A 21,835-nucleotide genomic window follows, 5' to 3' on the forward strand; every position below is an offset into this window, starting at 1 on the left:
ATTTGTATATGTTTAAGTGTCTAGTTATTCATTGAATTAATAATGAGGCAAGCATGTGTGACTCATTTATAGATTGATTTGAAAGCCGCACTTGTATTATATGGACTTAAACTAGTGGTTATGGAGTTTCAGTTTCTCATCAATCAATATTACATATTCCAATATGACAAGCAATCATACAGTTTGGTCATAGTAGTGTAAATGTGACTTCTGCATAGCGTAGAAACTGGTTTCACATCAATATGACAAAGGATAATATGCTCAAATAGAGGGGAAATATACATTTCAAACATTAGGATGCAATGTAACGAAATTGGAACTTAGTAAACCATTCAGAAAATCACCTCAGACGTGGAGAGAGGTAAAATTTAGTTAGCTCAATCATAAACTCAAAGTACCACTTGTAAAATTGATACATAAACCAAATATTACTTTACCCTTAAAATTACATGTGTGGCTTAACCACTCATTCTTCAAGAGATACTTATATACAACTATGAGGCCAAAGGTAGTAGTAATCTCAACTTTTCACTTGTTGTCATCTATATTCTATATTATTAAGAGAACACAGGTTGTCAATCTTTTTGCCCACTTTTTCCAATTTTACCCCTCACTTTTGAATACACAATGTTGAGATGAGGAGGGCAAAATACTAATTTTGCACCTTTTGACAAAATGACAATCATATCCCTTTTTTTTCTATTTTGCCCTTACTTTTGATGCATAATATTTACATAAGAAGGCCAAAATAGTAATTTTGTATTAAAATATTTACATGAGATAAAAATATGCACTTATTAAGAGAAATTGTTCCACCATCATTTTTTCATACAGGTAAGTGAAATCATGATGTTTTTTGAATAGTTTGAATGAATTGAAGAAGTTGCGCTTGAGGAGAACGTGAGAGGAGGTGTGGTTGTTCACATTATCACATAACATTGCGTTATTGGTTTGAGATACATTTCCAAACAATAAATTTCTTTGTAACCCTAACCCTTTACCAACGGTAAGATCCAATATTAAACCAGAGGGTGTAGGTCCCAAAGGACGAGCTTACCTTGTTGCTTAGCAATTTGGGGTTTCCCTTACTCCCTTGCAAACTCCACTTTCCTTCTGTCCTTCAAAAGTTGTAGTAATAGAGGGTAGGAGAAATTTTTTATTTTTTTTAATTTATTTTTTACTTTTCCTTTTTTTATTTCATTTTTAATAGAACTAAAAGCAACCATAACTTTCAAATAAACCCTTTTCTATTTTCATATTAATATCAATAATAATTAGGTGTCCTATAAGAAAAGAAAAATAATAATTGAGGTGCAAATTTTAATTAGAAAGTTACTATCAAGGACAAAGAATTGAGTGCCTCGACATGCGATGCAGCGATGGTCTTGTTTATTTCCTATCAAGTCCACATGAGAGTAAAATGATTAGGTATTTGACCCAGAGAAAGAACGTGTGTGGATAAATAGCCATGCAGTGCAGATGCAGCTGGGCTTTATTTGGTAAATTATTAATAAATAATTCGAAAAGCCTGGAGCCAATTTCATTAATTGCATTCACTCCTTTCAACCTTTTAAATGACATAGGGACACAAACAAAAACTAAAATACTAGTAAATCCATAAATAATAATTGATAAAAAATAAAAAAATAAAAAAATAAAAAAATAAAAAATAAAAAAGTAAAATTAAGGTCACTCACACTCGTATCACGTACTTCCATCAGCATGTGCGTGTGCTGGTTGTTCGTGACTTATGGCTGTAGGTTTTGACCTTCCTTCCTTCCAACCCTTTTTACTATTTGTTTTGTTAGCTCCCTCCCCAGCTTCCTCTCGTATCTTCTTACTATACGGCTTGGCTAACCCTAAGCCAAAGCTCATTTATCTTCTCACACAAGCTCTTAGCTCTCATCCAACCTATTAATCACATAATTTGAGATTCTAACAATATATATATATATATATATATATATATATATATATTGTCAAACAATAGAAGATTTGATTAAATACAAATAGAAACGTTTACATTAGAAACTAGAGTGTTGAATAACCACTCTGGCTCAAAATAACCTAATCTATGAAGGCCACCATTTTTTGAAACAAAAGAAGCCACTAGATGCGCTACCCTATTACAATCACAAGGAGCAAACAGAAATTCTACCAATGTAATATGGTAAAGCATCTATATACTAGTTGTTGAGAATGAATCTCACATTGATGGGAGGAGGGGCTTGCATGGGCTTATAAGTAAGTTTGGGTATTTTCTATATTATCAATTGGTTTTATGGTAGAACCTTAACTTTCTTCACTGGTACACTACATCATAATAACTTATATCTAGTCACAAAATAATTTCATTTTCAATGGGCTCATCGTAGCTTTATTTATTTATTTTGAACAAACGATATTATCTACATGAAGGGGGAGGAGGGGTGGGTTTAGCCTCGCAATGGGCTAGCAATAATGTAATTCAAATTCACATTTGGCAAGAATCGAACCTAAGACCTCTCACTTACAAGTGAAGAGGAATACTACTTGATCGTAGTACTAAGTGGCTGTCATAGCTTTTATTGGACTTGACAAATTATCACTCAATAAGTTTAATGGGTGATTCAATTATCCCGTTTATTTTGATATCATCATTAATACCAACACCACCATCTAAACTACCAAGGCCAAAATCACCACCTTATTAGTGTGATATCAAAATAAACGGATTGCTCATTAAACTCATTGTGTGATAATTTATGACGTCTAGGGTCCACATTATCCTAATAATTTATCAGTTTTTTTAAGTCCCGCATTAAGAAATTAGAGTTGTCTCCATATTGTAATTAACATTACAACCTTCAAGATGACTCTTTTACGTATCGTCTTAACCACTATATACATGCTCCAGCTAGACTAGGTCTATATCATTTTTCAATGTTTACATCTTGGAAATTAACTTGCTAATGATGCTATTAGTGTAGTACTTTGTATCTATACAACTTTAATTATTTATGAATAACCAAGTTTTTATTTTTTTATTTTTTTTGTCAAATGATAGATTTTGTTAGATTTTAGATTAGCTACCGACGGAATTCGAACTCATACCGTCATGCAAGGGCTCAACGTCTTTATTAAGTACCTCTATTAAGTAAAAACCTTCATACAATAATAAAAGTAGTTTGTCTAACAAAAAATTATCTCTTGAATTTTGAAAGATAAAATAGTTAGGTGAAAGAAAATTGTACGTTGAAAGTTTCGTGAATCCGAAACAGGAAAATGCTTTCATATGTACATCATACATTGAAATGAGGATCCTGTCTGGATCCTCTTTGTGAGGATCTTGGGGATTCATTCATTGTACATCATGCGGCCAATTTTCGCCAAGTACTGTTTGTGTTTAATTTTAAATAAAAATATTTAAAATAATTTATGACTGGACGATGTACGATGGAAGGACACGATGTGAAGATCCCTAGGATCCTCATGAAGAGGATTTGAAGAGAATCCTCATTCCATACATTGCACAGGTAGAAATGTGAGAATGCCACGTCGGATTAGGAAAAGATGGTTGAGATGTACATTAACATCTAATTTATTAAGGGAATTGTTCTAATATGAATTTAACTTAATTATAATTTATAAGGTAGAGAGGAAAGAATGGTGTCAAGAAACGTTATTTTAGGTTTGTGAATGTATGAAAGAAGGGAATAGTTTATTGAATTGAATCCAAAACAACTCGCTGATGAATAGTGAAGATTATGACCATTAGGTGCTAATTACCGTAATAAATAAGACGGATCATCTTTATAATATTGAGAATCTTGTAGAACAAATATTCAACTGAGTTAAATTTGAAGAAATAGTATTATTAATGGACATGTCATCCCACTCATTCAAGTTAAACTTTTTTAAAGTGTTGTTGCCGGTTGTGAGTTACGTTAGTTGTCTAAAGGTAACGTCGATCCTTGACATGATTGCATTCAACTGTAACTCATTCTGATTCTTGTGATTTAATGTAGTTTAGAATATTAATCTGTAAAAGTAAAGCTTCTTAATTTTATACTATAACGAGCTCTTTGGAGTCAAAATTTTTTTACAGAATATTGAATTGCAATTTTTCTTGTTTTTGGCACATAATCTACATTCTATTGTTAATCTCATTCTACTGCGTTGTTCTTGAGCTAAGCTTCATAACTATATTTTTTTTCAAATATTTAAAGGAAAGAGAGGTTTAACATTTTTATTTTATTTTTAACAAACGATATTATAGGGAGTGGGCTAAGCTTCACAATCTACTAGCAATTATATGGTTCAAATTCGCATTTGGTGCGAATTGAACCTAAGACCTCTCACTTTTAAGTGAAGAGGAATATCACTAGAGTATAGTACTAAGTGACAAGAGAGATTTAACATTTAAAGACTTAAGATGAGAAAATCTTGTGTACGGCAAATAGAACATAAGAAAAAAGAATACAGGGAACCTTTATTTAAACTATTTATGAAAATTCTGAATAATTTTATTTTTAACCAATTTAAGGTGTGTTTGTATATATAGGAATTACAAGAGTTAATTTACAAGTATTACACTGATGCAGGATAAGGAAACTATTTACAACTTAACTAATATATGTTCAATTCAAAGCACTCCCTCTCAAGATGGAACATAGATGTCACTCATGCCCAACATGTCGAGCAAGTTGGAAAACGCACTACTAGATACAGCTCTAGTAACCACATTAGTAAGTTGACCTTCAATAACCACAAATGGAAAGGAAATGATTCCAACGTCCAATTTTTCCTTGATAAAGTGTTGACCAATCTCAACATGTATATAATGTGATCATGCATATTGCACTAGATTATGAGAAATCTAAATAGCTACCATATTATCACAATGTAGATTCATAGCTTCCTTAGGTCTAACCCCAAGGTCTCCCAATAATTTCTTCAACCATAACAACTCATAAACACCATAAGACATACCACTAAACTCAGCTTTTGCAATCAACCTTGTTACCGCTTTCTGTTTCTTTACTTTTACTACAAAAACAAAGTATCTAAATGTGGACCAGCGGTCAATGATGGTGAACAGAGCCCTTGAGATGGACATGATACCCGATGAAGCAGCAATTGTCGAGATAGCCATCGGCTCAGACTCAGACTCTGATGAGGAAATAAAGTTTTCTAGCGAGCAAGTAGTAGCATACCGCCCAGTGACGACTCTAACTTCGCTTCCTCCGATGAAGTCGAAATGCTAAAGGTATATTTTCTAACTCCGACGACTCCCCTGAGGAAATGGAAGCTCCTGACAAGAATTGGGAAAATGACCCCAACAAAGATTGGGAAAATGATCAGGACAAGAAGTCTAAGGTACACAAGAGATACTTCGGTTTCTACCTATGGTCCTCTTCGAAACACAAATTGATGATGAAGATTTCTCGCAATCGGACATTTTCCCTCTGCCTCAACTAGTGGTTTTGGGAGATAAGGATGGTGTTGTGGTCTCAACGATTAGTTATGTCTCACTTTTTTCGACGTCTATGGTCAAGGTAAGCCCGACACCACCATAAATTGCGACGATCGATATTTTTATAAGGTCGGGGCAGTCAGCTTAGCCCCACATATAGTCATGGTTGTGGAGGCCCCATCACAAATTGGCATGGCCCCATCGTAGATCGTGACAGTCGATCTTTCATTTGAGTTCGCTGTGATCAGTCAATGGCAACATAAACCTTATAAGTAGGAGATAATTACACTTGTAGCCTTTCTGATTAGTAGCATACCAATAAACACACATTGAGAGCATATGGATTAAGTTTACTCCGTTGATGAGAGTAAACATGCACATATGCCACACAACGAGATAACTTCTGAGGAAGTATTTTAACACATAAACAAGAGAGGCATGTGTTTTTTTAGCAGAACATCAAGTGGCGTCTGAAAATCCAGGACTCGACTTGGAACACAATTGACTAAGTACACATCAACCATAATTGTAATACCAAAAAAATGATCGAGAACAAACTTATCCAGCATCAAGAAGCAAACAACCTCCATTATATGATGATCCTTTCATTTAGACACACTATTTTGTTGAAGTGTAAAGGGAATTGTCGTCTGATGAGTAATACCTTGATCACAAAAGAAGCAATCCAAGGTGTTATTTACATATTCACCTCTATTGTCAAACCTAAAGACCTTCATTTGAGTCTGAAATTGAGTAAACACCATTGCACAAAATATTGAAGAATATAGAAGACAACCTCTTATTTTTCATCAAAAGCACCTAAGTTAATTGAGTACAATCGTCAATTAAAGTGACACCCCAGAGGAATCCATTAGAAGTAACCTTAGTAGGACCTTGTAAGTTGTGAGTGTCAAAGAACATGTGCTCACTGTATCTTGACATACAAGTAACTTGGTCAATCCTGGTTAATAGTTGAGAAAATTATGGAGCCTTATTTAGTTAGGTTTAGGAGTCCTTGTTTAGTGCAATTAGTCTTGAAAACCTTAATTAGTTGACATAGAATTCGTTACCGTTTAGGACTATTATGATACCCTAATTGATATGGAAAATCCCATGTAATCAGTTAATACGCTGAATTATAGGAATAATTATCAGTATATTAGGAGGTCCCTGCACTCACAGTAATCATCCTTGTTTTGTGCTAAACCCTATTCACTAGCAAAAAGACTTTCGACTGCTTGAGTGGAGAAGACTCTCCTAAAACCCTAGCATCATGTCTTCCTCTTCTACATATAAGTTTATTTCATTTTCATGTCGATTTGGTTATCGCATTCGTGATCCTAATGTCTTGTTGTTGTGATTTTAAAATATGTCTTACAGAGCCCACACATCATAATGTACCAAATCAAATGGCAAAGCAACTTTAGAATCACTTATTGGGAAAGTAGAAATATGACTTGGCTAAGACACAAGTTTCACACTTGGACTCGGAATCATGACAATTAAGAAACAAGGAAGGAAATAGGTGATGAATGATGGATGTCCCAAACGACAATGCCATAACCAAATTGATCTTTGTCAACCACTTTGCCACTTAAAACTTTATGATTACTTGGTTTTAAGACCGTCGCATCCCCTAGATCAAGATGCAAAACCCCACAATTATTTCACTACGACCAATAAACTCTTGAGCTTTAAGGTCTTGAAAATAAAAATATGTGAGGGTAGAAGTGAGCAGAACAATGTATCAAGTAGTTTTCTTACCAATAGTAGATTGCACTTCATATTAGGGATAAGTAGAGCAATGATAAACTCGGAGTAAGAGATAGCGCCTTCAACCTTCATAGGAAATTATGCCCGATTACCACTAGTAATATATAGATTACGAACGTAATCACTTAATTCATCAAACACTTTATAGTCACCAGTAGCATGATTAGTGGCCCCAGTATTAATTATCCACTTCTTTGTTTCAACAAGATGCATAACCACACTATTATTAAATTGGTCCATTAAGCAAAAAAGAGAAATTGACATGGAGAGGAATTGCAGGAATTTTTTTACCAAAAACACTATTCACGATACCGTGGCAGAATCGCGGTTCATGATACTGCATGTAGCACACTACCAGCAATTGTTTCTTTTAAAAATATCTAAACAGAAGTTTGGTACGAACACAACAGATCACAGATCAAGACAAAGGTATCACGAGCTGGTAAGATGAACACAAGCAAAACCCTAATTCAAAAAATTAGGGCATGACAACACAAAACTTTTTAGACAACCGCGGGCACAACACAAAGGAAAAACTGGGAACGAGATTAGGGCAAAAAGATCATCAAAAGAGAACTGCTATGATGCCAAATTAAGCTGTATTTAAGAAATTTCTGAATAATTATATTATTCTCCAATTGGAGGTGTGTGTGTGTGTGTGTGTATTTGAATTATATGAGTTACTTCACAAGCTTTTCACTGATATGGACAAAGAACTATTTACAACTTAACTAATATATACAACTCGCAACACTCTTTTTGTGTGAATGTGATTAAACCACCTTACTTGTGAGACAGACGGACACTAAAATTTATTGTAAAAGAGAAGAAGTGAGAGTAACAAACTCCACATAGCATCTATCACTTCCATACTTCCTCTTTTGGGTATTATTATGCTTAAAATGACAAATGATGAGTAGTTATTCAAGGAAAAAGATTTGAGCATAGACACCCAAGAAGAGGAGAAATATGAGTCCCAAAACCACAATCATTCAAAATATCGACATTACTCTTTTATCAATATTGTTTAGAGCTATTGCGGTCCAATCTAAAACCCTTTCATGACTTCATTCGTAATTGCTTTGTTGTGCCATCAAAGAGGAGAGGTGGTGGTTGTTTTGTCATTTTTGAGTCATATATGGAGTGAAAATATAAACACATCCATCCATCTTTATATATATATGTGTGTGTGTGTGTGTGTGTGTGTGTGTGTGTGTGTGTGTGTGCAAACCCTAATCCGAAGTAACAAATCCCTTAATTTAATTAGTAGTGTATGAGCCAGCCGCCAAACCCTATCCAATAAGCTAGCTAGCCATTAACCTCTAACATTTGAAATGAGGAGGAAACAGAAAATATCGTTGAGGCGTTAGATATATATTCAACTGCTTCAAGTCAAGTTAGCTGGGGTTTCTTCGTTCACATTCCATTTACAAAGAATATCTAACGGTCAACCCCTACCAGCCCTCCTCTCTCTCTCTCTCTCTCTCTCTCTCTCTCTCTCTCTCTCTCTCGCATCAAATCAAACCCCTCCATTCCAACAGCAAAAAACTAGAAAAGAGCAACTCTTTCACTTCGTTTTGTTTTATATCCTTAAATCAACTACACCCGCCCACCTCTCTCTCTCTCTCTCTCTGTGCGCAGAGCTAGCTAGGTAGAGCCACCATTGCCATCCCATAAAACAATCCCATTGGTCACTGTCTCCTAATACTGAGAACATGCACTACGCTTGCCATGGGCGTCGACATGTCTAACAATCCACCAACTTCTCGCACCAAGGACTTCTTTGCTTCCCCAGCCCTCTCCCTCTCCCTCGTATGTACTTCTTCACAAACCCTCATCCATTTCATTTCAACTAATTAACCCTTTTAATCTTAGCTTTCAATAGTAAGAAAGTTTTTGTTTTGGGTTGCATGCGCTTAATAATGTTTTTTGTATTTGGGTTTTGAAGGCTGGGATATTTCGTGATGCTGGGGCGGCGGCCGCAGCAAGCAGGGAGGTGGAGGAAGGAGAAGAGGGCAGCGGTGGAGGCGGAAGCGCAGCTGTAGGCAGTGTTCGCCGGAGAGAAGACACGGCGGAGATTAGCAGTGAGAACTCCGGGCCAGCAAGGTCGAGATCAGAAGATGAATTTGACGGAGAAGGAGAGCACGACGAAGATGATGCTGACGGAGACAACAAGAACAAGAAGAAGAAGAGGAAAAAGTACCATAGGCACACCACTGAGCAAATCCGAGAAATGGAAGCGTAATTACACGTTCCCTCTATTTATTTATTTTTTAGTACAAGCGAAATTGGAAGACGGTTTAACGAGTATATATGTGTTATGACTAGGAACTCATATGGCCTAGCTAGTCACAACTTCGTTGGAACACTTGAATTAATGGATCGTTTTTTGCAGAAGGAGAATGATTTTCGCACACTTATTCTCTTCTTTCGCACATTTTTGTTTGTTGATTCATTCAACTCCAAGGCAAAAAATTACCACTCTTCCTGTGCAAAATACCATGTTCTAAAGGAAATTGGATTAATTAGGATTTTGGAATTTGAACAATGCACATGGTTTTGTAATTGGTCGGTTTAATCTCCTTTAATTTGCATGCAGCTTTTTTGAGAAAGAGAATGATTACTTTACAATGTACGATGTAAAGATTCAACGAGAGTTGGTGACATTTATTTGCTCATCACAAAAGGAAACATACAAATATTAATTGAAAAGTTAAATTGACAACCCTTTCGGCTCTTTGTTTTACATGCAATTTTAAAGTGCTGATTAGTTTCCTACTTGCAGTGATTTAATTATTAATCACAAATCAGCATCTGCTTATCAATGTGTTCGCTCTTTAACCAGAATGTGTTAATTAATTGGGAATGTTATTAATCTGCAGGTTGTTCAAAGAATCACCACATCCTGATGAGAAGCAAAGGCAGCAACTGAGCAAGCAATTAGGCCTTGCTCCAAGGCAGGTCAAGTTTTGGTTTCAGAATCGTCGAACCCAAATCAAGGTACTTAATTTAATTAATCTTCTGATAATTGTGATCGTTTCACACCAGCCGTCGGATTATTGGTAATCAAAGAATGGGATATTTGTTGGTCTATTTTACACAGGCTATACAAGAACGCCATGAAAATTCTCTGTTGAAAGGCGAAATGGAGAAACTCCGCGACGAAAATAAGGCAATGAGGGAGCAGATAAACAAATCTTGTTGCCCCAACTGTGGCACTGCAACCACTAGCCGGGATGCCACCCTCACAACCGAGGAGCAACAACTGCGAATCGAAAATGCCAGACTCAAATCCGAGGTTAGAAGTTGGAGCTATTTCTTCAACAACATGAAGACGAAAAAAAACGATCGATCAAATATTATTTGACACATAGTTTGGACTAATTTCAATATATGCATGTAGGTCGAAAAACTCAGAGCAGCTCTTGTAAAATACCCTCCCGGGACATCCTCTCCTTCCTGCTCCGCTGGTCAAGACCAGGAGAATAGAAGCTCTTTGGATTTCTACACTGGAATATTCGGAATTGAGAAGCCGAGGATTATGGAGATAGTGAATCAAGCAATGGAGGAGCTTAAGAAGATGGCTACTGCAGGGGAACCACTCTGGGTTCGGAGTGTGGAGACTGGCCGTGAAATACTTAATTACGATGAGTACATCAAAGAGTTCAACATTGAAGTTCCTGGCAATGCGCGGCCAAAGAGATCCATTGAGGCCTCCAGAGAGACCGGGGTGGTGTTTGTGGATCTTCTGCGACTAGTTCACAGTTTCATGGATGTGGTACACACTAGCACCTTTCATGAAGCTGCAATATACAAGTCTTATTGCCTTGTACTTGCAGGAACTGTAAGCTAACGGTCTCTGGTATTACATTGTTTGCAGAATCAATGGAAGGAAATGTTTCCATGCATGATCTCAAAGGCGGCAACTGTTGATGTTATTAACAATGGTGAAGGAGACAATAGAAATGGTACAGTACAATTGGTAAGCTGAAAATTTTCCTTTTCAACGTCAATACGCAGATCAACCTGTATGCAGCATAAACCAGAATATTCTGCAGATGTCTGATTCCATTAAAGAAAACTCAAAGTTGAGTTTGACTGCAGATGTTTGCAGAGCTGCAAATGCTTACGCCCTTGGTTCCCACTAGAGAAGTGTACTTCGTTAGATGTTGCAAGCAATTGAGTCCTGAACAATGGGCTATTGTTGATGTTTCGATTGACAAAGTCGAAGATAACATAGATGCGTCCTTGGTGAAATGCAGGAAGCGTCCCTCTGGCTGCATCATTGAGGACAAATCAAATGGCCACTGCAAGGTACGCAAACATGTTTCCAAATTTGATTGCACACTTAGTTACAACTTATGAATAGAAAGTTTTGGATATCAGAATTTAAACACCTAGACACCCCGAGTGAGAAAATTTTGGATATCAGAATTTTATATGAGCAGTGAGCACCTATATGAGTATTTCTTTTGACAATTGACTTTGGCCAGGGAATGGAAAACAACACAAAAATCAAAACAGAAACACAGAGGTGAAAGGGATAGAATCATGCATTGATTTGTAATGGTGCAAACCGGGTTATATGATCTAATGATGGTCTGCAGGTGATCTGGGTGGAGCACCTAGAATGCCAGAAGAGCACAATTCAGACCATGTACCACACCATTGTCAACAGCAGTCTAGCATTTGGAGCAAGACATTGGGTAGCTACGCTGCAACTGCAATGCGAACGACTTGTTTTCTACATGGCAACCAATGTTCCCATGAAGGATTCAACTGGTATGTCGAAGTTAAACAGACTTAAAAATGCATCTAGTACAATAACTAAATGAGGGTAATAATCGAAATTAAATGCTTGGAATTAATTACTGAATATTAGGTGTGGCCACCCTTGCTGGGAGAAAAAGCATTCTAAAATTGGCACAAAGAATGACAACGAGCTTTTGTCGTGCAATCGGAGCATCAAGCTACCATACCTGGACTAAGATCTCAAGCAAAACAGGGGACGACATAAGGATTGCCTCCAGAAAGAACTTGAACGACCCAGGAGAGCCTCTCGGTGTGATTTTGTGTGCTGTTTCTTCAGTATGGCTGCCCGTCTCTCCTCATGTGCTCTTCGATTTCTTAAGAGACGAGACTCGCAGGAATGAGGTTAGTAAATGTGAAACAACTCTACTAATCTATAATTAATCATGTTATAGCACTACAATTGTTAATTAAATTTTCTTGTTCCCTAATTGCTAGTGGGACATCATGTTAAATGGAGGACCAGCTCAAACAATTGCAAACCTATCCAAGGGACAAGATCGTGGCAATGCTGTTACAATCCAGGTGGGTTCTCTTTCTTGATACACAAGTTAACGACCCCTTATTGTTAATCCGAAATCTTTATAATTTCTGCTAATATATATTTTGCATTCCAAATGTTCAGAGCATGAAATCAAAAGAGAAAAGCATGTGGATACTACAAGATACCTGCATAAACTCTTACGAGTCGATGGTGGTCTACGCTCCAGTGGATATCACTGGAATGCAGTCTGTGATGACAGGATGCGGCGCGAGCAACATCGCCATATTGCCTTCAGGGTTCTCGATTCTTCCTGACGGGCTGGAGTCGAGGCCGATGGTCATCACATCCAGGCAAGAAGACAGGAGCAGTGAAGGAGGAACTCTGCTGACAGCAGCATTTCAAGTCTTGACAAATTCCTCCCCCACAGCCAAGCTAACAATGGAGTCTGTGGAGTCTGCCAACACACTAATATCATGTACTTTGAGAAATATTAAAACAACCTTGCAGTGTGAGGATGGCTGATCGGAGTAATTTTATTAATTAGCTTTAGACATAAGTTAAATTAAAAAATTTAGGGTTTTCATATAATTTTATTTCTTTCTTTCTTTCTTTTTTTTTTTTTTTTTTTAATTACCAGTGGATTTAGAAATGAGTCATTTGTGAGTTTGTCTATTCGTTTTGGTTGGAATGGAGGACTTGGGACTGAAGGCAAGATTTGATTTATAGTCTTTCAGTTTCCTTGGAAATAACTATTTATCAATGCAAAATTTGGCAAATTTAGTTACTATTTGCATTCTTGCAATCTGAAATGACTCGGTTTCTTATTATTTAAGCGCTATTTACTCTAGCCTAAGCTACAGAGAGGCGGATTCAAACTTGAGTTCAAATGGGAAGGGGGGCATTGCCATGGCCAACTTAATACGCTCAGATCTGCAGAGTGAAACCAAACTGGTTCGTCTAAATTTAACTAGAAGGCCTTTTTCGCCTCAAGAAAAACACCAACACTGCTGGCACAGAATGATTACAGACAATATACGTTGAAGAACTGGAGACACTTTTCTTACTGCTATGAATTTAGCACAAATTTTCCTTCCATCTATAGACTTGCAGCAATATACATTGAAGAACTGCAATTTTGATAAATTCCAAATTAGGTTCCCAAATGCCATGATTGGTATTCCCTTGACAAACAAATCTGCACTTGTCCAGCTTAACAAAATAAAAACCCGTATTCGGTTCTGTAGCATGAACATTATCCTTGGTTTTTATGATTATCGTATCTTTAGCAGTAGTGGCGACTGGAAGAGTAACTAATTCAAAACTCAAATGTAACAGAAGCAGAACAACTCCGGGCAAAGGCACCTGTTCACATAAGCCGTCTAACTTGACAATAACACAGCTCGGGCTTGCAAATAGAAACACAAGCACCAAGAAGAATTAGGCGGAACACTAACTGAAATCCTACATTGCACAGACTTGCAACAAACCGGCAAATTATCAAAGTCACCTCAAGGTAACCAAAAGTGCACTCCTATCCTATGGCTTGGCTTTATTTATCAAAACCCAAATTCCTAAAGCCAGAAAGTATCAAACTTTACAACTTCCCCCAAAAGCATACATGCCTAAAAAGTACTAATTTTTCACATTCATCAGCAAGCACCAAATATTCTTTCATATTTTCCAGTGAATTTCAAACCCAGAAATCTTCACATTTAGGCCTTCTTTTATTTACATTCATCCCACTTGTTACTTTACTCTTGTATCTGTTAATCCAAATTCATTCAAGAAGCACTCGTCGAATCCTCGATAAAATTTGGCAATTCAAACAAATTCCACACAATGCAGTACTCACGACAATCCCCAACACCAACATTTTAAAAATGCAGTGAAAATTAAGTGCTGCTTAAGGCATCTCATCAAAAACCCATTGAGATTGAGATTACACTAATTTCAACCAAAGGAAGCTCAAGATTTCATTAATTTTCACCAAATTACACTAAATTCGAAACATTCTCATTAGCCCAACTCACAAAATGCACAATCAAAACAACAACATAGACCCCACTCTAAACCTGCAGAGACTCCAAAGGAATCCCGAGCTCATTCGGCACGTCGCCTTCACCGGACTTGCCTTTTGAATTCTTGGCAGGGACCGGCACAGCAAGAAAAGTCTTGGTCTTGCTAATGGGTCTGCATTTTTCAAGCTGGACAACGTCCCCAACCTGGAACTGGTTATCCGGGTCGTGGGCCTGGTACTTCTTCTTCTTCCTGACCCGCCTCTTGTACTTGGGGTGCGGAGCGAGGCGGGTGACTTCGACGGCGACGGTCTTGTCGCTGGTGGTGCAGACGACGCGGCCTTGGAGGTACTTCAAGGCTCTGATGGGCGGGAGGAAAGTAAGGCGTTGTGGAGTCGGGAAGGCGAGGGAGGAAGTGGGTTTGGAGAGGGGGGAGAAGGGGGTGGAGGAGCCATGGAGGAAGGGGGTGGAGAGCTTGGGAGAGGGGTGGAGGAGTGAAGCAGTGAGTGACATCTTTGCTTTGGTTTGACGTTTGAGTTTGGAATTTTGGGTATAAACGTGTGGAGGATAAGGGAGATTGGATGAGGTGTCTCTCTACGATATCTTTTGGATTGGGATTTTAGGAATTTTACTCCTCTATGTTGAAATTTTTCTTTGGAAAAACCGAAAATGGTGTTTGGAGTTGGATATAGAACTCGTTTGGATGTACTTTTAAAATGACTGAAAACGTTTTTTGTGAAAATATTTTTGGAACTAATTCTTAGTAAAAATGCAAGTAAATTCTGAAAAAAACACTTAAAGTGCTTTATGAAAGAAGTACGTAAACGGTATTTCTTGAATAAAGCACTTGAAGTACTTTTGGAATCCTAAAATATTTTCTCTAAAAGTGTTTTTAGTCATTTTAAAAGCACATCCAAACGATCCCATAATTATCACGACACCATGTTTATATTTTAGATCAACAAATTATTGATCAATTAAGAGTGCGTATTTAATTGGGATTTTAAATAATTTTAATGAGTTATAAAATTATGAAATTTGATGGAATTTTAATGCAAATTTGATAAATTTTATGTGAATTTTGAGTTATTCCCTTAACTTCTCATGCAGAATTTTAATAGACTTATTCGTAAGCATGGACCATATTCCGGCTCTTATCAATCAACCTAGATCGGGACAACACTTGATTTTCCGTGTTATTGTTGTTGGGCTGTACGTTGGCTTTCTAGTTGGTGGACTTTGGACTTTCTTATTACTAGCCTTCATGCACAGGTTGAAGCGCGTGCAGAAGATTTTTTTTTTAACCATGATGTGTTACGTGCGATTTAAACATTTTAAATGTATTTATATGTTTAAATTAACAAAAGGAAAGTCAAATATTTAGAGTAAATGAATGCTGGAAGAAACCCCTCATAAATCAATTAAAACACTTGAATTCATATAATAAAATCGGTCTCTATAAAATTTATATTAAGAATAGAGAAAATAATATTTAATAAACAAATTATTGAATCACATAATTGTTAGCCCATTGTGAGGCTAAGCCCACCTCCTCCCTCTTCGTGTAGATAATATCGTTTATTAAAAAAAAATCATTTGACAACTAATTTAATCACATTATTATCTGCGTGCGAAAGACTTTTTTTATAACTGGCATTACACGCCCCTTAAGATGTTTTGAACGTGTTTAAAAATAGAGAAAATAATATTGAATAAACAGCTGATTGAATCACATTATTGTTATACTATTGTAAGGTACTAATTAAAAACAAAGTACAAAAAAATTAATTATTTAAAAAACACTGTTAAAATGACAAAAATACCACTAAAAAGTAAAAACACTATTGACCTTTAGTATTGGTTTTATATATAGATAGTTATTGAAATTATATTGTAAATTCACCTTCCGGTACTAATTCTCGATTATACATTTTTTCTTGAGAATTGTTATTGACACTCCAAATTTCTCATTCTACACTCCAAATTTTCTATATTTGGAAATAAAAATATACTTGTGAGGAGTGTAGAATGAGATTTTTAGAGTGCCAATAACACTTTCCTTTTTCTTACTTTAAAGCCCTAACTAATAATTATTTTTTAAATAAATGATGTCTATCTGGACTTTATATGTTGATCTTGTGAATTGTTAATTGTGCTCCAAAAAATCATTAAAGCACTTCTCTCTCTCTCTCTCTTCCTATGACTTTTATGGATGACAATAACACATTCCTTATACTACCCGAATAATAATTACCAATTCTAGTGAAATTATAAGTATGTTTGAAAATCATATAGTTTTTAGTTTTAATAATATGGGTGCTTTAGATTTAGCCCCTTACAACTGTTGAACTCTAAACATAAACTCATCTATATTAAAAACATCTAAATAAAACCCAAATTTTGAATTTGATGTCATGTAAGATAAAAGATGTCCATACATTTAAATTTATTTACAACACCATGCCACCAACATTAATATGGCTATTACGGTTTTTTTGTAGACTTTTAATTTATTGTCTTTTGTTTGTCAACAACATTCAATTAATTTAAGTTTTTTTGCTTTTAATTTAAAAAAAAAAAAAAAGTTCTTTTCTTCTTTTATGTGAAATCGCCTAATCCAAATCTAATTAGTTCAATACACATTCTATTGAAAAGTAGATACATTAACTTGTGAAAATTAAAATAAAAAAAAGGTAAAAATAAACTTGTAGATACATTGTTTCTTGTAAAAACTAAACAATAGTTACATTATTTTCATATAAAAAATAAAATAAAATAAAATAAAATAAAATAAAGCTAAATAATAGGTACTTTATTTTTGGAAAAAAAAAAAAAAAACTAGTAAAAACATTGTTTCTTTTAAAAATTAAACAATGAATTTATAAGGTAAATTAGTTTTTATGTATTTTGCATATATGGGTTTGTTATTATGTAGGTAAATTATTTTTCATGTATTTTACATATACTGGGTATATTATTTTTCTTTTTTTGAGCAATCTAACATTTTAAAATTTTAATAGTAGGTGCACTATTTGAATCAAATGTTTTTTTTTTTTTTTTGTAGGTAAATTATTTTGCATGAATTTTACATATATTAGGCATATATATATATGTGTGTGTGTGTGTGTGAGAAATAATTTACCTACACTAATATGTAAAATATAATTTTATTGAATTAATTAAGCATGTATAATAACATATATTAGACATGTTGTATGTTATTATTATTAGGCAATGAATTTATAACATTATTGTTTTTTTTTTTTTTTGTAAAATCATTAATTCTCCCTTACCATCCATCTGCATGACATTAATTATGTACATCAAACATTCAAATAGGGTTTATAAAAATAAAAAAAATTCAAATAGGGGTATTTTAGGCATTCAAAATTTTTTTAATGTGTGAAGTCAAACATAATTAATGAATTTGCTGATGTGGAATCTAGTTAATGGGTTTTATTCAAGAAAAAAACTTATGTCAGGTTTTATGTAGAGAAGATTAAGTTTTAGGGGCTAAAGTCATATTTTCATTAATAATAATTACCAATTCTAGTGAAATTATAAGTATGTTTGAAAACCATATAGTTTTCAGTTTTTAGTTTTCATTTTTGTGTTAGAGTTACGTGAGAAACACATGAGAAACAACTTATATAGAAGAGTTGAGGAACTATGGTAGCAGATATGTAGAAGAAATGCATATGGAAAGGTCCACAAAATAAAAGGTAAAAGCCAAAAACCAAAAACTATTATAAGGTGTTTTAACTTTCAGGATTAAATTTATTTTTTTATTTATTTATTTATTTTATTTATTTTTTTTTTTTTTTTGTGTTTCTACTCCTCCCTCTCAATGTAACCTCATTCATTCGCCTATATTTTCTCATATTTCAAGCACAAAAAACTAAAATCTGTAAATTAAAAACAACATAATATGAAACGTCCTCAGATTGTCATTTGAGGAATACTAGAGAGACTAAATTTGTAGACAAAGTTTTGAAAATTAAAGTACATGAAAGTTGATGATTGGTTTATTACTTAACACATTGATAAACGTGCTTATTCTTATTGGTGACACGTCATTTAATTTGTAAATTTAATTTCTAAATTTAGTCTTCCTAGCATTACCCTTGTCATTTTCCTTGAGACCTTAGCAACTTCTCTATTGATTTAGTTTTTATTAGGAAATTAATCTTGGGCTTTTAATGTCACATCCTGGCACAGGGCGAATCACTTTCCGGGCCCGCTCCACCACCGTAGCATGATATTGTCCGCTTTGATCCCCGACCACGCCCTCATGGTTTTGTTTCTAGGAACTCACACAAGAACTTCCCGATGGGTCACCTATCCTGGGAGTGCTCTTGCGTGCTACTCGCTTAACTTCGGAGTTCCTACGGAACCCAAAGCCAGTGAGCTCCCAAAAGGCCTCGTGCTAGGTAGGGATGAGAATATACATATAAGGATCACTCCCCTAGGCAATGTGGGATGTCACAATCCACCCCCCTTAGGGGCCCGACGTCCTCGTCGGCACACCATGACCAGGGTTAGGCTCTGATACCAAATTGTCATATCCTGCCCCAGGGCGGATCACTTCCCGGGCCCGCTCCACCACCGTAGCACGATATTGTCCGCTTTGGGCCCCGACCACGCCCTCACGGTTTTGTTTCTGGGAACTCACACGAGAACTTCTCGATGGGTCACCCATTTTGGGAGTGCTCTCGCGCGCTACTCGCTTAACTTTGGAGTTCCTACGGAACCTGAAGCTAGTAAGCTCCCAAAAGGCCTCGTGCTAGGTAGGGATGGGAATATACATATAAGGATCTCTCCCCTGGGCGATGTGGAATGTCACATTTAAACTCTTCACTCTATTGATTTAAGCATCCTCAGAACCTGTGAACAGATTATATTTATATATTGTATAATGCTAGAGAATAAATATTGTAATGCTAGAAAATTAATTTTTTAAATCGAAATTGTAAATTAAATGATGTGTTATTAATATAAAATAAGCATATTAATTAACATTTAATAATTCAATCATCAGAATCCACATCATTTGGTTTACAAAATGGGTAATGCTAGGGTGACTAAATTTGTAAACAAAATTGGTAAACTAAATGATTTGTCACCAATAGGAATGCGCACGTTTATCAACACTTAAGCAATAACCTAATGATCAACTTCAATGTCATTTAGTTGACAAACTTTTGTCTATAAATTTAGTCTCTCTAACATTACCCTTAGAAATTTGATCTATCTAGCATTATCCTTAGATTATATTTCTATCCTAAATAAAGATAATTAAACCTATTTTTCTATAAATAATATTGATGTGGTAAACATTATTCTTTGTGAGATATATCGTCTGACATATTATGTTAGTCAAATTGTCAGCAAAAATTAATTTATTCATGTAGACTTTTGGTTGAAAATTGACACACCCCGAACGAGATCAGGGCATGCTGGCCGTCACGTGGAAGTGACGTAGCCATGTGCACAGTGCGGAACCTAAAAAATCAATAATGGAAATAGTAATACGAATAAATAAAAACTGGTTTTACATAAAGTCATAATGAGTGCAAGCAAGTGTGACGCTAAGTTCAGAGCACAAGGCCTAAAGCAGTCCAAAAGAAAATGTCACAACAAGGGTACACCCGAAGGTGGTCCTACGCTGGTGATCGTCTGTCAGAAATGCCGGGAAAATCCTTTGGGAAACCACCAAACCTGCTAGTCAACTAGAACCTGGAGGGGCGCAAAACAAAAGCGTGAGTGGGCAAAAACAAAACTTTTCGAAAACTATTTAATAAATAAGTTCTAACCCCTCGCTGTAAAACCTGTATACTTCCCAGAAAATAGATAGATATATATATATATATATACCAATCATGCTCAAGAATATGTTGTGCCAAAACCTCAGAATAAAATGCAAGTTCTCAGGTATAATCATATCACTATCATATAAACTGTCAGCCGAAGTCACCTAACGTGACCTGTACGGCTGAATCTAGAGCTCAAATCTCAATCTCAGTAACTAGACCTGCACACGAGTCGGAACCACCTAAAGTGGTCTGTACGACAGGCTTGAGTGTAATACATATTAAAGCTCAAGTGCTACGATCACGTGAAGGCTGGGCGAATAATCGCGGGTCATCTAGGAGTCGGAACCACCTAGAATGGTCTGTACGACAGAACTGTGCACCTAACTTGGATCCAAGCTGAGCATGTGGTGCGGGAGGTGAACATCACGTGAAGGACTGTGCCCAACTCTGGGCGGGAACACTAACACCGGGGGTGCAAGTTATGAGCTCTCTAAGCATCTCGAATCACTACTGAATGTAAACATGAATAACACTTTCCTGGCACCTACCTGTGCATCCGCAGCACCAAATATGCATATATATATATATATAAATAACTAATAATGCAACTAACGATGCATAAACAACGGGAATATAATGCATGGCATATAAACGAATAAACATTTCAATCAATTTCTGGGAAAATATAAGTATATAGGTATATACGGAAAACCAAAAGCCCACTCATTGGTATGTGGAAGGGTCGTAGCCCCCCCTGCCTCGAGTGACCATGCTCGTCCTCAGGATAGGTATCACCTATATGCGAAACAACTACAAAAACGTTAATTTTAAAGCACATAACCAACCTTTAGAAATAACTTCTCATACAATGCTCAAATGGGGTGTATGAATACACCAACGTGATCTACTCAACCTCAGGAACATCCCCATATTTTTAAAATAATTTTTCACCACCGCACGCGCCCCCACGCGCCAGCCAAGGCACGGCCACACGCGCCGGCCACGCGCAGGCACGTGCCTGGCACGCTGACGGCGTCAGTTGACGCCGTTAGGAATATTCCGTTATCCCTAACAGATTCCGTCAATGGCGTCAGGAATATTCCGTCAGATTTGACGGAATATTCCGTCGTCTTCTCTGGCGAGCTTCCAGCGCCGTCGCCGGCGCTGGAAAACCGGGAAATTTTCAAATCGTCCTATCTTCTTCGTTTTTCAACCAAATTTCACAAAATTGGTACCAAAATGAAGCTTACAACGAGGGAACACAATCATACCACTTTCAAGTGTTAAAATCCACGAAATCTCACCTGGAAAATCACCCCAACTCCGGCCAACCTTGAAACTCGTGATCCCGACGTCCAAAACCTTCAAACGAACCACCCCGAGCCTCCTAGGGACCTCACCAAGCTTCCTACAAGCTTGAAATTCCCTAAAACGTGAGAAATCACGTGTGCATGAACAGTACCAAAATTGGGCATCGTGAGTTCGA

General features: G+C 36.2%; 2 protein-coding genes across 2 annotated transcripts; one reads left to right on the top strand and one right to left on the bottom strand.

The window, feature by feature from the left end:
• The first annotated feature begins 8,631 nt into the window (after positions 1–8,631).
• On the top strand, positions 8,632–13,308 carry LOC137739051 (homeobox-leucine zipper protein GLABRA 2). Its single transcript, XM_068478527.2, has 11 exons — positions 8,632–9,040; positions 9,177–9,469; positions 10,111–10,228; positions 10,332–10,526; positions 10,632–11,006; positions 11,109–11,210; positions 11,333–11,542; positions 11,836–12,010; positions 12,111–12,382; positions 12,476–12,562; positions 12,663–13,308. Exons 1-11 carry the CDS (start codon positions 8,960–8,962, stop codon positions 13,041–13,043), a joined length of 2,289 nt encoding a protein of 762 aa, XP_068334628.1. The 5' UTR covers positions 8,632–8,959; the 3' UTR covers positions 13,044–13,308.
• A 1,161-nt stretch (positions 13,309–14,469) lies between these two features.
• On the bottom strand, positions 14,470–15,132 carry LOC137739052 (small ribosomal subunit protein uS17c). The gene has a single exon (XM_068478528.2). The coding sequence runs from the start codon at positions 15,047–15,049 to the stop codon at positions 14,588–14,590; it is 462 nt and encodes a 153-aa protein (XP_068334629.2). The 5' UTR covers positions 15,050–15,132; the 3' UTR covers positions 14,470–14,587.
• Between the last annotated feature and the right edge of the window lie 6,703 nt (positions 15,133–21,835).

Source organism: Pyrus communis, chromosome 9 (genome assembly GCF_041283825.1).
Source record: "Pyrus communis isolate YQ-2024b chromosome 9, ASM4128382v1, whole genome shotgun sequence".
Classification (NCBI taxonomy): Eukaryota; Viridiplantae; Streptophyta; class Magnoliopsida; order Rosales; family Rosaceae; genus Pyrus; species Pyrus communis.